This window comes from Electrophorus electricus, chromosome 6 (assembly GCF_013358815.1).
Source record: "Electrophorus electricus isolate fEleEle1 chromosome 6, fEleEle1.pri, whole genome shotgun sequence".
Taxonomy (NCBI): Eukaryota; Metazoa; Chordata; class Actinopteri; order Gymnotiformes; family Gymnotidae; genus Electrophorus; species Electrophorus electricus.
The window spans coordinates 2,917,176-2,932,107 of NC_049540.1; the positions used below are offsets into that span (position 1 = coordinate 2,917,176).

The following is a 14,932-nucleotide window of genomic DNA, read 5'->3' on the forward strand; positions in this document are numbered from 1 at the left end:
TATGGAGGCGCACACTTGGCAGTGTCACAGGGAAGTGTGGTGCTGCAACAGGTAACAAACACTCCAATTTAAATTTAATTTAAACAGATAATATAAACACTCTGTGCCAAATAGTTTTATTTTCATTGAAGAACAAAAAAGTCAAAACTTGTACCATAAAGCAAAACATTCCATCATAAATCCAAGTAAACCCCTAAAAATTACTTACAGCAACCTAACATACTTGCCAAAATATGGGGGGAAAAAAAAGAATGTTTTAATGGCCACTGTTCTAGAAATTCACAGGCTGAAAAGAAAAAAAGTTTATTTACCATGTTAATAATCGTTAGTTGGCTACAGATATAATCGCAGAGCTAAATAATATAACAAAACTTTTCCCCAAAAAGGTTACTGTGCCAGTACTGGGAGCGGAATGAGGCGAGCACAAGCATGAGTGGAGTTGTATAAATGGCATTATCCGGGCAAGATGCATATGGTTACAGAGCTATGACGGTGGGTGGACTCTAGCATATGGACAGGCAATACTTAAGCAAATACTTAAAAAGTACTGCCAACTGATGAAGTATTTGCCTCATCAACAAATACAAAAATAGAGGACAATGTTCAGTCTTGACTACTTTGAAGGCATAGAAATCGAGTTGATGTGAGTATCTAATATGCATGAGGAATAAAGGGTCTGACAGTATCTATCACAAGGTACAGGATCTTTTAGTCAGAACCTATTATTCAACAAAACCAAATATTTCATTGTTTGAATTTTCATTGATTTTGAATACAGTCAAAAGATCTCCTAAGCCACTTTACATATACTGATTACACTAAATTAAAATTGAATTACATTATATGATTCTTGAGCAAAATTAACTTATATTATGCTAATCCTAAAAAACACCCTTATACTAATCAAAATTCTCAATTCATATTTGTTTTTAAACTACAAACATATCTGAGGGAATTCAAAAGAAAAATAACATTTAAAAACAATCTCTGTAGTTCTCTCACATGGTGCCACCAGAAACAAAAAAATAATCTTTAACAACCACAAACAAAAAAAGGAACAGATCCCTCACTGGAAACTTTTGTAACATCTGTGCATGTACAGATAGAAAGGTTGGTACTCTATTGCTAAACGACAAATGACACACACACAGCCAGGAGAAGGATTCAGTTTTGCAGCGACCTCAAAAGCACAATGGGTAATGGAGTCCAAACAGACGACCTGAGACCCACATCCTGCTAACTGGGATTTTGTTCTTACATTTTTAGGTTCATGAAGCAGATATACACTAATGTCTACAGAATCAAATCGCCACAAATTAGTTGATTAATCAGTAAATCAAATCAGAAACTACAGATTTTTGCAAATTGGCAAACTCACAAGATGGAGTTTTTGGAGTTTAAAAACCATTCGATGCAGACATTTCCACCACTGGGAAATTGAACCCTCAAACTGAATGACAAAAGTAGTTTGATGTCTTATATTACTCATTAAATACATCAACTGCTTTAAAAATATCTTTAATTGAGAAGCCTGACTTTGAACAGACTACACACCTTTTATTAAGCCTTTTTAAACTACAGGATGGTATTAAAGCACCTCCAAATGACGTAGTTGTATTAATGTCAAACGGTGCTTGACCATCCATTATTCAGTATTATAGCACTGATGGACAGCTATGTTGACGAATGCACATCCCTTATCTTTATGTAATGAGGACATTATCAAATTACTATACAATTGCAAACCTTGCTTCAGTGTTAAATTCCACCTTCTGCATAGTCAAGAGACTCAATATACTTCAACACTGCTAACTGGGAACTCTAAGGGACCTTAAGAATCTGATGCATTTCACTGAACCATTGGGGCTTGGCTGGTTATACACTGCCCAGTCCAGAGAGGATGTGGAATTTTTCAGTGAAATTATGGATTAAATGATCTCTTGAATATGTTTAAAAAAAAAAAAAATTAAAAAATACAAGGCAAAAGAGAGGCATTACTGTGAGTCAGTTACCACTGACAACCAGTCAGTCATTGGCGCACCCTTCAGCTATAAAGTAACGGTTGACTACATAGCAGTTGCATGTGGAGCACGTGTACCCAAGTCACACGCACCTCGGTCCCGCTCCGAGGGCGTTTCTGCAAATGACGCTTGGAGCTCACTATAATAATAACCAACTACTTTCATCATCCACTACTTTAAATACATCACACCTTTTTTCCATGCTGTACAAATATATAAATATACAAAATCCACTCTACTATTTCTCTTATTATGAACAAGCATCGACAAGCTAATTGGTTTCAACTATTACTGTCTGCTAGAAAAGGACCACCGTTATGAAGGGGGCCTGTAGACGCCATGTAAGGAAGCGTAGGGATTTGGGGTTTTTTTTGGCAGATATCAAGCGGTTTTACATTTCATTCTGGAGTAGCTAACTGGTGGGTAGGTCTACTATGAGCAGGAACTCAAAAACAGAGTCATATATTCTCATAAAAGATCTTGTTAACCTAAGTGCGCACTGAGCAATGCGGACAGTTGCGTGTTCGTTTGACCTTTAGGGTTCTGTTAGTCAGTTAATCACCATTAGCTGCTGAGATTAATAGTTGAAAACAAAAAGCAATGGGTAATCTAAAACTCTGAACTGTGTAACAGTCATATTAGGATCAAACCTGCCAAGAGGTGAGGGCAAACTACTGGAGGGAGGAAGGATGGATGGATTTCTTTCTCTCCGTCCATCTGTCCATTCCTTCCTCCCTCTCTCTGTGTATGTGAGGCTAGGTTACATAGGCATCTGTCTGCTGGTTCCCAGCAGCTCGTGTCCAACTCCCTCGTCACTCATTGAGTGGCCGCTGTAAAAGCCGGGAACCGAGATCAGTTGGTCAGCGTTTCCAGTGGGACCATCATGACGGGGGTGCATTCTGGTTCTGATATATGGACGCCTTCTCTTTCAGCAGTTCCAAACACAAATGGCAACTCCAACTTCCTGCGGAGCACAAACAGGAAGGTCAGGGATTTACTTTGTGTACGCAGACAAAAGCTGCACGTTCATGCACAGGCTCTTACCTTCCGGGGGTTCAGACATGGGAGGGGTGAGGCAGTACATGTGATAGCCTCTGTCACAGTCATCACAGAACAGCAGCTGGTCCTGTAGAGACCACCACGAGATACTACATTACCCACAATGCATTAATCTTTTTGGGGGGTTAAAAGGAGCTGAAATATTTAAACCCTATAACCTACATCACATTACGCCCTAACGTTAACTGTGTGTGTGTGTGTGTGTGTGTGTGTGTGTGTGTTGGAGCAAACGCACATCGTTCTCCGACGTTCCACACATGTTGCAGCACTTGCATTCGATGCACTGCCAGCGATACGTTTTCACCGCTGCCATCATCACTGGGGTGAACTGCAGACATGAAGGGTGACCTACCCCAACACAACGGAGAAACAAGTTTCAAGTTTGGTTTATTTGTCACGTGAGAACAACAGAGAAAAACAGACAGGGAGAAGATTTCAGGACTTTAGCTACACATCAAAGAGGACCAGTGAGCCTTGGTTTATAACAAGTGACATCATCCCAACTGTTAGTACTCTCTAAACACACTTGCTTGCCTATCTGTATATGTGCGTGTGGGGTTTCATACCAGAGCGGCCACAGTCGGAGCAGGACACGAGCTCTTCTGACTGGCCGGTTTTCTGGTTCAGGCTGGAGTCCCCCAAACAGAAATCACAGTAGTTGTTGGGCAGGGCCAAACCATCAGGACCCTTCTTAGGGGCTGACCAGAGACACACACAAACAAGTTCAGTTCCTCATCTCCTCAGGTTAAGCTAATGTCAAAATTTTTCTAAATATAGATTACAATTTTAACCTGCTGAGTAAAAACATTTTAAATTCTAGTTACAGTAACAATAGTAAAATTACTATTACTTTTATTATCATCATCATCATCATCATTATTATTACAACAACAGATTCATAAAGCAAGGTTGCTGTAGAGCATAAAAATGAAGAGCAACCATAAACAATTAGACACAAAGACCGACAAATCAACAACACCGAGTCAAGGACGGGGGTGGTTGAGCAGTCTCTCAAGTTCCACATTTGAGCGGTCACAGCACTAAAAGACCCCAGAAAGGGAGGAGTGTGAGGAACCGCTTATAACCTGAGTGTGCGTGGGGGGCGAGAGATATTCGAACAGTGGAGCTTAACTGGGGAAGGTCTAGCTCAGGCAACGCCTTGAAAGCAGAGAGGGGTTTGAATTTTAAAAGCTAGTCAATGGGCAGCCAGAGTAAACAAGGTAAGAAGGGGGCAATATGCACTGAATGTTTGGTAGGAGTGAGAACCCTGATGGCCAAAAGATGAATATACTGTAGGGGGGAGAGTAAGGAGTGAATTACAGTAATCCAGTCGAGAGGTAGTGAAAGCATCACAGTGTACCTGCATCTTTGACACTGAAAATGCGAAGACTACAGATATAAGCTTTTAAGATTTAAGGAAAAATTCTTCTTTTTGAAATTTGACCTTTTACGATAACCCAAATGAAAATACAGAACAAATCTGCTTCTGGTGTTTACAAATCATATTACTAATACATATTCATGAGCTACTCACTCTTAGGCTCCTCCTGTGGGGGTGGAGTCTGGTCCTGAAGCTCCACCTCCTCTTTGTCCTCCCCTTCCTCCTCAGCCAAATGAGAGTGGGCGTAATGGTAGCTTAGCCCTGGCCTGTTCTTGTAGCGCTTCCCACAGACTACACACACAGACACACACACACGCACACCTCCATATCACCAGAAGGCTGCCAGAATCAAACTTTAAAGTTTACTTTACAAACCATACAGCTTGCATCACACAAAAGAACAAAAAAAAAAACGCAACTCAACTGCACACACACAAGCACATTCAAATGCACATATCACCCGAACACTCTCTGCATCTCCCAGTTGCTCCTCTCCAACCCTCCCACAAGTGTTAACAGAACATATGTGAAGACTGGGAGGATGTGAGGAGCTCAGTGGGGTGGTATGTACACTCCCTGTGTCCACGGGCCCCTGCCTCTAAGACCAGGGAGAGCCCGGCACGGGCTCGGGAGGCTGGGGCCACACACACACACACACACACACACACACACACACACACACACACACACACACACACACACACACACACACACACACACACACACACACACACACACACACACACACACACTTCTACACTTCTACACTTCTACACTTCTACACTTGTCCTGGTGGATCTCGCCTCTTTGAACTGACGTACTCAGCATGACTTGTTTTACAGTGCACACGGATACTTCTCAGACCATTTCAAGGATTCCACATTTTGGTATGTTATAGAGCCACCTTAACACGGAACCAGCCAGCTCAATTTATACGCAATACTCCACAATCACAAAGCAACAACTGGCCTTTGGCAGGTATTGTAAATATATTTAAAATAAGAAAAAAAAAAAAAAAAAAACAACATTTACATGAGTATGTATTTTTAAACAGCTCTGGCGTGTCCTGTGTCAATCAGTGGTCCCTGAAACACTTCTACTGTTACACCGCCGTCCACCTGTGCCCCACTGAACGGGAAATAATTGGGAAAGGCACACACCTGTACATATAAGACCACATAATTACCTTGATGGTGCATGTCAGAGTGAAAAACAAACCATGAGGTTGAGAGACCTGCGAGACAGGACTGTGTAGAGGCACAGATCTGAGGAAGGATCCTAGAAACTGCCCAAGAGCTTGGCAGCCTCAGTCACTGTCAAACAGACGTAGCTTGAAACTACCACCAGTCTTGCTAGCTCTGGCTGGCCAGGCAAACTGTGTAATGGGAGTGAAGAGCATTGAGAAGTTCGAGAGGTAACCAAGTTACCACTGGTCACTAATATCATTTGGTGGAGACAGGAGAACCCTCCAGAACAACAACCAACAGTGCAGCATTCTCACTAGTCAGGTCTGGGGTGAGCAGACAGAAACCGTTCCTCAATAAAGGCACGTTAGAGTCCAGAGTCCACAGGAAGGGTGCTTTCCATCTAACCTGGCTGAGCATGGACGACTCTACCAAGAAAAAAAGAGAAATTTCCGAGAGAAAGGGGTGCCATTCCCAGAAGCACTAGATAATGCCACCGTTTATTTATGTCTGAATGGAATTCATCATTTCTAATTTTAATACATTTACTGAACATTGCCAAAAAATATCAAAATGTGGAAAACTCAAAAGGGTCTGAAAGCTTTCCAACTTTATGTAGCCTGTCCATTCACTTGCCTGGATGACACACAAAATATCAATAACTTTTCCAAGTCTGCTATATTTTCTACATTTTAAAACACTACACAAATGTAAATCTTCACAATATCTTTTTTAATTAACATTTAGATACTATGCTAGATTCAACAGTTACTCATTCATTTGCCTGTCTGATTGAATAATTAAACTGTCATATCAAATCTGAATTTTAATGTTAGCTGAACTAAACAGCTTCCCCTTCCCTTATACACACACACACACACACACACACACACACACACACACACACACAGCAATTTAGCCAATCATTTTTATACATATTTTAAAAATCCAATACAAAACAGGTATAACAATTAAATGCAAGCTTGCATAAAAGGTAGCTATAGCAAACATATTAGTGTTATTAAAATGCATAAACAAAAACAAAGAATGCAAGCATAAGGAACTTTTAATACTGTTCATTCTAGACCACACACACGCATATGTGTACACACACACACACACACACACACACACACACACACACACTCGTTCAGTGATCAATCTTAGTTAAAACAAAAGTTGAGGTTCTGTTTGGCTCGATGCGGAGGGCTAAAGAAGGGATGAGAGGGAGGCAGGGGTGCGGGACCAGACGACAGAACAGAGGGGTGACCGTTTCTAAGCATGAGGCAAAAACAACAAAGATGAGCCTCAAAGCAGAACCCTGGGGTAAAATAAAACAGGAGAGAGGGGAGTGTTAGTGCTTTGGGGGGTGGAGTGGACGATGAAGATGACGGGCGCTGGTGTGTGTGTGTGGTATCAGCAAAGCAGGCACCTTCATCCCAACAAGGTTAACGACCCTGACAGCAGGACGTTACCGAAGGAATTTAAGACTCTTAATCGGCCTTGTTTCAAGGAGGTTCAATCAACTCGCTTATTAGCAGCACTGGGTGAAGTAGTGAAGTACGCACCTAATAACGAACATGGGTGACACTTTTTTAACTGGTGTTTTTAAAAAAAAAAAAAAAAAAAAAAAGCAGGTGAAATTGGGTGTCAGTAGGAAGGTCTGCATGTTAAACCAGCAAGTCAGTGAGCAGCTCTGTAAGAAACCACCATGCACAGACTGCAACCACTCGCATTAACAGAAGTCTCCCAAGTCCAAGTAGTCACAGTAGCAGAGTTCATTTGTTCGACGTTTACCAAGGTCACGCTTGAGTCTGAGCACTGTGCCTGTCTATAAGGAGCTTTTTTGGGGTGGGGGAAGCCCAGGCAAGATCTTTTGCAGAACCAGTCTCTGACCACGTTTCCTGCCTCAACATGCCCATATCAAACCGATTTGAAAGCAGGCCAACTGCTCTGTGATCGTACCGCAGCTCGGAGGCTAAGCACAAGCGAAATAAGTGGTGAACTGATGCAGCTTTAGCTGTAGCCTTTAGGCTTTCTTTAGGCTGAGAGAGGAACCAGTTTCTTGGCCTAGAGTTCTAGAAGCTAAATGCAACTGGTTGCCTCAACCAGGAAAGCAGCAGGCTGCATGTAGAACACACATTCACAACATATAGGGGATGAACAGAAGAGCCCAAGCAATGAGCAGAGAGAGAGAGAGAGAGAGAGAGAGAGAGAGAGAGAGAGAGAGAGAGAGAGAGAGAGAGAGAGAGAGAGAGAGAGAGAGAGAGAGAGAGATAGATATACCTCGTTCGGAAGGTTTTGAAATATGCTTTTGTTTGAAAGTGTCTGAAAGAGAAAGAAAGAAAAAAGACAAAGAAAACAAGAGAGAGAAAGAGAGAACAGACAAACAGACTGACACTAAGAATCAGAAAATTAAGGGAAATAAAATAATTAAGTTTAAAAAAAAGAAATTAAAGGCATCACAGCATCATGACACATTTAAGAGGCGCAGAGAGAGAGAGAAACACCATGAACAAGCCTCTGAAAGAATGGCCTACTTAAAATCAAATAGGACTTTGCACATAAAAACCTACACTCTTGGGATGGTTGGTCGACATGCGAGTGGTGCACTGTGCAAAAAGAACGAAACCAGCAACAAAAAAAAAAATCTGACATTAAGCTAACCTGGTTCTTACTAAAGCTGGTCTGTAAAGACACTTTCCCCATTCTTCCTTTATATTTTATTTACTCATTTGATTTATTTGTTCATTCCATTAGAATCCTGCACCAATGTTGACCTCTGAACAAAAGACCATACTGGTCCATACTTTTCCAGCCTGTTTGTGGAAAAGAACATGTACAGGAACCAGTGACCATTGTGTCAAAAAAAATAAGACCAAAAAAAAAACCCAAATCAGTACTTTTTCCATTGAGAAATGTTGGAAAATATGGCCCCAGGGTCTTTTGGGTAGTGGAATAGTGCAGAGCAGAGGTGCCCATCTCCAAACACCACCACCAACAAAAACACTTTTTGGCTTTCAAGGTTCTTAAGTGGTCTTAAGTCAAAACATAAAAAATGTTCTCATTTGAAACTGAACAAATAAATTAACTATAAGAACAAGACAGTCTTGCAGAAAACACCCAGGAGATCACTTCTGCATTATAACGACTGGCCAATTTTCAAACTGCTTATGGGATTTCCAAGCGCTTGCAGACTAACGAGAACAGGCCCATTAAGAACATTCCAATCATACTTGAAATTGGGAACAACAGTTGTCATGGTGACCATAAAGCTAGCATCCTCGTTGGAGTACATGGCTGGGACTTGAGAAATGGCTACCCAAAATGAGGCAGTCACGTCAATAATAGACCCATGCTCCACCTACTCTACCCGCTTTGCTGGGCACTACATTTCCCAGAATGCTGTGCGTGACTCACTGTCGCAGGCGTAGGGCTTGTCGCGGTCCTCCAGAGCGGCCGCTGCTTCAAGCTTCTTGCGGGCACTGCTGACGCCCCGCCCCTGCCGAGAGGCAGATCACCACAACCGCAAAATCACCCACAATGTATCTGCAGTCATTCGAAATTGACCCACGAACAGAATCCAATATGTCAAATAACTCAAAAAAAGCCAGAGTTGTGGGATTTCTGGGGGAATTCTGGGGCAAGGTATTCTGTTCTGTCAAAAACCTCACCTTCCCTTTACCCTTGCCACGTCTCTTAGGGGTATCTTCCTCATAGTCTTCATCATCCAGATCATCCAGGAAGTCATCGGGCTCCAGGATTCTCTACACACATTCACACACAATCACTTGCACTTTGTCTGTGTGCACCGTCCCAACCCAAAAGCATGATGCATGCTGTCAAGTACCGCTGCTTGTGTGTGTGTGTAAGAGAGAGTGAGTGACCTTCCTGACTCTAGTAGTCGGGTTCAGACCATGAGAGTGTTACCTTCCTGACTCTAGTAGCTGGGTTCAGACCTCCAGTAGAGAACTCTGTGTGTGCAGGCTCGTCATCGGCTGGGCGGAGCTCCATGGTGGCCCTCTTCTCCAGAGGCTCCCCCCTCAGCAGAGCCTCCAGACTGCTCCCATCACTGGAGCTCAGGAGGTCCTTCTTCAGACCTAAGTCCAGCTCTACACACCACACACACACAAACATTAATATGCGCACAGTCAGCCAGTAAGGTAGAGAGCCACAAACATACAAACTCTCACTGGAGGCCACGTCTGTCTTTCTTCCAATAAACACTGATGAAACAAACATAAGTATACAATTTAACACCCACACATTCACACACAGACTGGCTTTGAAACTAAGTGAGGCTAAAGTGATTTACGGTTGCAGATACAAGTTGCTGTGTTTGAGGTACTAAAGCATTCACGTAGTCTGATGGTATCCACAGGACACGAAGGCCATTCTGACACATAGCCAACATAGCTAATGTAACTTTCTCTTGAACTTTCACAGGTTTCGGGCAGGTGTCTTACTGTGAATTCTGGTCAAATGGCAATGATTTTAAAGAAGAGTACTGTGAGGTTTTTTGAGTTTGTTGAAGGTGTGTGTAATCCTGAAGACTAATCCCTGGCAAGTACTACATCACCACGACATGTACACACAAATGCTTTTTTACAACACACTACATCAGACACACACACACTTTTTCCTTCAGACCCAGAATACAGTTTCATTTAAAAGCACATTCCTAAATGATGAGCAGCAAAATGTCATTTAGTGTACTTTCACACACATTTTTTCTTCCCATAAGGACATCTTTTTTAAACAAGTGCAGAAAAAGAAACATAACTCTTATACTTGGCAAACAACAACACAAACCCACACAAAACAACCAGCATTTACATTACATGAAGTTCACACAAAGCTGTAGGGACTGCAAAAGCTATTTCTGTAACAATGTGTATTATTTTTGTGAGGACACTGAAGATCTCGGATACATACCAAATCTCACACACACACACACACACACACACACACACACACACACACACACACGAAAGTACATGTAAGCTGAAACACTTGGGTCTGAGTACCTGACTTCAGTGAGGGAAAAGCCAGTCGCGGATCTTCAGGTGGATGAGCTCTCCTCTTCTTCCTCCACCGGCGTGCTGGATATGTGTATAACTGCCCTGGGGCCACACCTCCACACACGAGAGAAGGCTGGGGTTCAGGTATTCTGCTCATAATGTGTGCATGCGTGCGTGCGTGCGTGCATGCGCACTACCTGGTCCTCTATGCCTCTTCTCCATCCAGATGTAGCAGTTGCTCTGGGCAACGCCAGTCTGTGAGTCAAGAAAGGGCATCCTCACACTCCTCTCCGCACACAGACGAGCATTATAGTTATGGCACTGTTCCATGGCATCTCTGTAGTACTGCTCACCCAGCCTACAAACACAAACGAGCATTTCAGTTATAGCACTGTTCCGTGGCATTTCTGTAGTGATACTCATCCAGTCTGCATGCACACACGGTTATAATCACTGTTCCATGGCATTTTTGTAGCACTAGTAATGAGTTTCACACACACAGTCATTTAACAATTACTTGCAACTTTTTTAAATCATGGAATCCTAACCATAGGCCACTGCAGCACATCACAAAGCTTTTGAAATTTCGAGTGCGAACAGATATGTAACGTATCAAACTAGTCTTCTCCATTCGTGTCCTAATGTGTGCACTAGAATCATACAGCGAAAGCTTCAACTATTAGTTTCTTTTGGTCACCATAAATCAGCTTAGCCACATCTCTTTTTGTGTGTGTGTGTGTGTGTACACAGCAACAAAGGGGTTTAACGAGCCCCTTTTGTGCGCAAGCAGCTCGGCGGCGGCAGCAGGAGGCAAAACCGCCGTCCAGCCGAGTCATTGTGCCTGCGCGCCCCGCTCCGTCGCCGAGCAACCGACGCGAGCTCACCGCGAGGACAGAATGCGGGGAGAGGGCGGTGATGTCATAAAGGAAGCAGCGCGAGCCGAGGCGAAACTGGTTGTTGGTCTGCCTGAACACTGAAACCAACACACAGCCCCATATGTAGGTGCTGGGAACAGCCTCGTAGCCGGCTGGCTAGCCCAGCAGAGGAAGTTTAACCGTGTCCGCGGACCGTCATCTTCCTCAGCCCTCACAGCCAGCTCCGAAACCATTTCTTAGGCGACATACGCTTCCTGTTCCCCGTTTGTCTGACTTCCCCAGAACAAACCGGCTGACATTAGCTGACTAAGGAACGCGCCTCATTTATACATTAAATAAAGAACACGGCAGATAACTGTGTTCGTAGCTTCTTATGAGGCTACAAACCAAGTAACGGCATCTTGTCAGGACTTCAGATAAAATATCCCGGCTAGCCCGGCTGTACTACCTAGCGACCTAACACGGACAGTGTGTTCAAAGTGAGCACTGGCGGTGCAGGATTAAACTCACGTCGACTGGAAGCCTGATTCCTCACTAACTAGCTATGTGTTGAACGAAGCTGCCTGCCACACAGTTGTACACCACCGAGAATGTGTCAGGGAGTTTCAGTTATGGGCAACTGCGCCATTTGGATGAAGCAAAAGTACGGGTTAGTAGGCTTCTATCGCTCCGGGATGGTGTGGACCGCAGCCTGGCTGACAGCGGCTCCGGAGGACCGACAACACCTCGCAGCATTTTACCAAACCGCAACTGGGACCGTTTAGCCAATTATTTATACAAACACGCTCGCTGCCAGGCCAAAGAGAGCTTCAGCGCGCGTTGAACGAGTATTTTCCCGACGATAACAAGTGACCCCAGCGGGTGAACCCGAGCAGAACGGTCGGTTACAGCCGGATAGCCAGCTAGCTTAGCCATCTTAGCTAACGTTAGTCAGAACAGTCAGAACAGCCACCACACGCGCTCCTCGCCTGCAGTTTCTGAAACGCTTTTGCCGCCAAATATAACTTACTGCTGTTTACGCGCAACTCACAGGTCATATCCCGGCGAGACGGCGCGATTTTAAAACTGCAACACCAAAGCGCAAATACTCACAGTTTGACAACATTCTCCACCACGGCCGCCATCTTGGTTCGCCTACGCTTTCTGAGTGGGTGACGTGCGCACGCGCTGAAACGACGCCCGAGCGGACGTAAAAGACGTCGCGTGGTGGTGGCGCACGTCGGGGCGCTGTGCCGGGCGTTCGGACTGGCATGGGTCAAATATGTCCCGTGTTAGCAGTGGGCTTGATAAGCCTAGCTCTGCCTTCACATATGTGCTACAATGCGTTTTGTCGTGTGGGGATAAGAAACGCTCCGGACCACGTGTTTAGAGACGCAATCTGAAGTAGCACAGGCAGCGTGGCTACCAGGTGGCCACCAGGTGGCAGTGTGGACGCGCGGGGCAGGGCGTTGCAGAAAACTGAGAAGTTCAACTCCACATAACCTCGTGCCTGCTTGGTTTTTAACTCTGTATGAGTAAGAAAGTGACGTTAAAATGAATAAAGAAAAAGACTGAAATTCCAGCCTACAAGCTATGGTGAAACACATGTAACTGTTCAAGTTTCAATCAGTGATCAGCACAATTTGCAGGTTTGTTTTTGCACTGCCATGACAAAGATGCTCAGAATTACACAGTCACAGTATTTAACTGATGCTTTTATCCCAAGCCACTTACAAATATGACTACATGCACCTTGAGGGTCTTGCTCAGGGGCCCAACAGTGGCAACTTGGCAGTGGGTGTGCGTGTGTGTGTGTGTGTGTGTGTGTGTGTGTGATGTAATGCAAGAGCATCTTTAATTTGCCCCCGTCACCACGCAGCAGCTCACGCTCACCACCCACTCCATTAACCTACTGACACGCTTCGTTACCTCCACCTGTTTTATTATCATTCTTGGTCATTCAGTGTGAATGTTTAAGGTAATGGGAATTGTGCTGGTGCCAGTCTGCTGGGCACGGCTGTGTTACTGCTGGGCCGAGAGTGGACCTGCAGTAGCAGTAGCTTTTCAGTCGTTAGAAATGTAATGAGCCGAGCTGTTCAGTCACGAGAATTTGAACCTCGGCTTTGCATTTGAATCTCTCCATTCACGCATTCCTGGGTTTCTTTTCATCTCTCTCCCTTTCTTCATCTTCTTCAAAAGGCTGACAAGTTGTGACTAGTGCCCACACACGCAGCCCGAGCTTTTCTCTCTCTCACACTCACGACACACACATACACGCACAAACACACACACATGCACAAACTTCAAGGTAAAAGCACAAATCATTTTCCTTCCTTTAGCATTCGTACCTTTCACTTAGAAATTATAAATAGTTTGTGCTGCACAAGTGTGTGAAATAAAGCAAATGATAGGGAGTCACAGGAATGTGTGTGAAGCGCACACACACACACACATACTCATGCAGTCTGTTTTACGTCGAAGATTGCATAATGGACCCTGGTGACTGACCCAGCGTTAGGGTGGTGTATCCGCTGAAGTGTTGCAACGCTGTTCAATCTGCATGCAAACAGAGTGAAGGAGGCCAAACACAGCTCCATTACAGCCGCCGACTCGCCGATTAGACACACAACACGAGGCTTCGGCCTGCTTCGTTCCAGAGAGGGACGACACCGCGTTTCTCACATTAGAACTGCAAATGCACGTCGCTCTCCGTCTACCTGAGCAAACCAGATTTTTTAATGGCCACTTCGGCTCTGCACATTAAACCTGCTTTATGCATACACACCAGGGCTTGTTCACGTGGAACTGGGTTCTGAGAACAGTTGCGGGCAAGTCTATGAGCGCTAGAAGTTTGGCCGTGAGCTCCCGCAGGTCCCCGGGCCTAACGAACGCGTCGCCTTCGGTACAGCACCATTGTCTTCAAAGACGGGTCAAGGTAGGGCAAGCGGGAGCCACGCCAAAAGAGAGTTACACAACCGCTCTCAGCAGAAGAGCGCTGGTAAATGGATAAACAAAAGAGTGAGAGTTGAATGTCGTCTGCTTAGTCTCTCTCTTTCTCTCGCTCGCTCTCTCGCTCTCTTCGAGGTCTGTTCCAGGATCCAAGCCACAAAAACAAAACCATATGACCATCTGACGGTATTTCAGATGCCCTGCTTTGTACAAGGCTCTGAAATCCAGTCTTGGTCGCATGGTTCTCGCGCACCGTACCCAAGGGCGCTCCTTCCCGTGTTGCATGTTCTGTCTCGGACGAATGTCAGGGGTCAACGGCGCCTCCAGGGCCCAAGCAGACATTCTTCCCCTCCGCCCTCCTCCTCCTCTCCATTTCTCTATCTTCTGCCCTCCGCCCCTCACTCGAGTCTTTTCCTTCTTGCTCTCCATCCTACGCCGCGTCCTCTCTATCTGTGTCTAGCCA

The 14,932-nt window shown here is 44.6% G+C and overlaps 1 protein-coding gene across 2 annotated transcripts; it reads right to left on the reverse strand.

Annotated features, from left to right (window-relative positions):
* Positions 1-99: 99 nt before the first annotated feature.
* dpf2 (D4, zinc and double PHD fingers family 2) lies at positions 100-12,847 on the reverse strand. 2 transcript variants are annotated; one of them, XM_027032212.2, is made up of 12 exons: positions 12,634-12,847; positions 10,864-11,024; positions 10,673-10,780; positions 9,576-9,757; positions 9,320-9,412; positions 9,066-9,147; positions 7,932-7,973; positions 4,615-4,752; positions 3,647-3,778; positions 3,316-3,428; positions 3,066-3,147; positions 100-2,985 (listed from the first exon to the last, which is right to left on the reverse strand). In XM_027032212.2, the coding sequence occupies exons 1-12, from the start codon at positions 12,663-12,665 to the stop codon at positions 2,903-2,905; spliced, it is 1,248 nt and encodes a 415-aa protein (XP_026888013.1). In that variant the 5' UTR covers positions 12,666-12,847; the 3' UTR covers positions 100-2,902. The 2 variants fall into 2 exon arrangements, with proteins under 2 accessions (XP_026888013.1, XP_026888014.1); XM_027032213.2 differs by lacking the exon at positions 7,932-7,973 and having other exon boundaries at positions 12,634-12,845.
* Between the last annotated feature and the right edge of the window lie 2,085 nt (positions 12,848-14,932).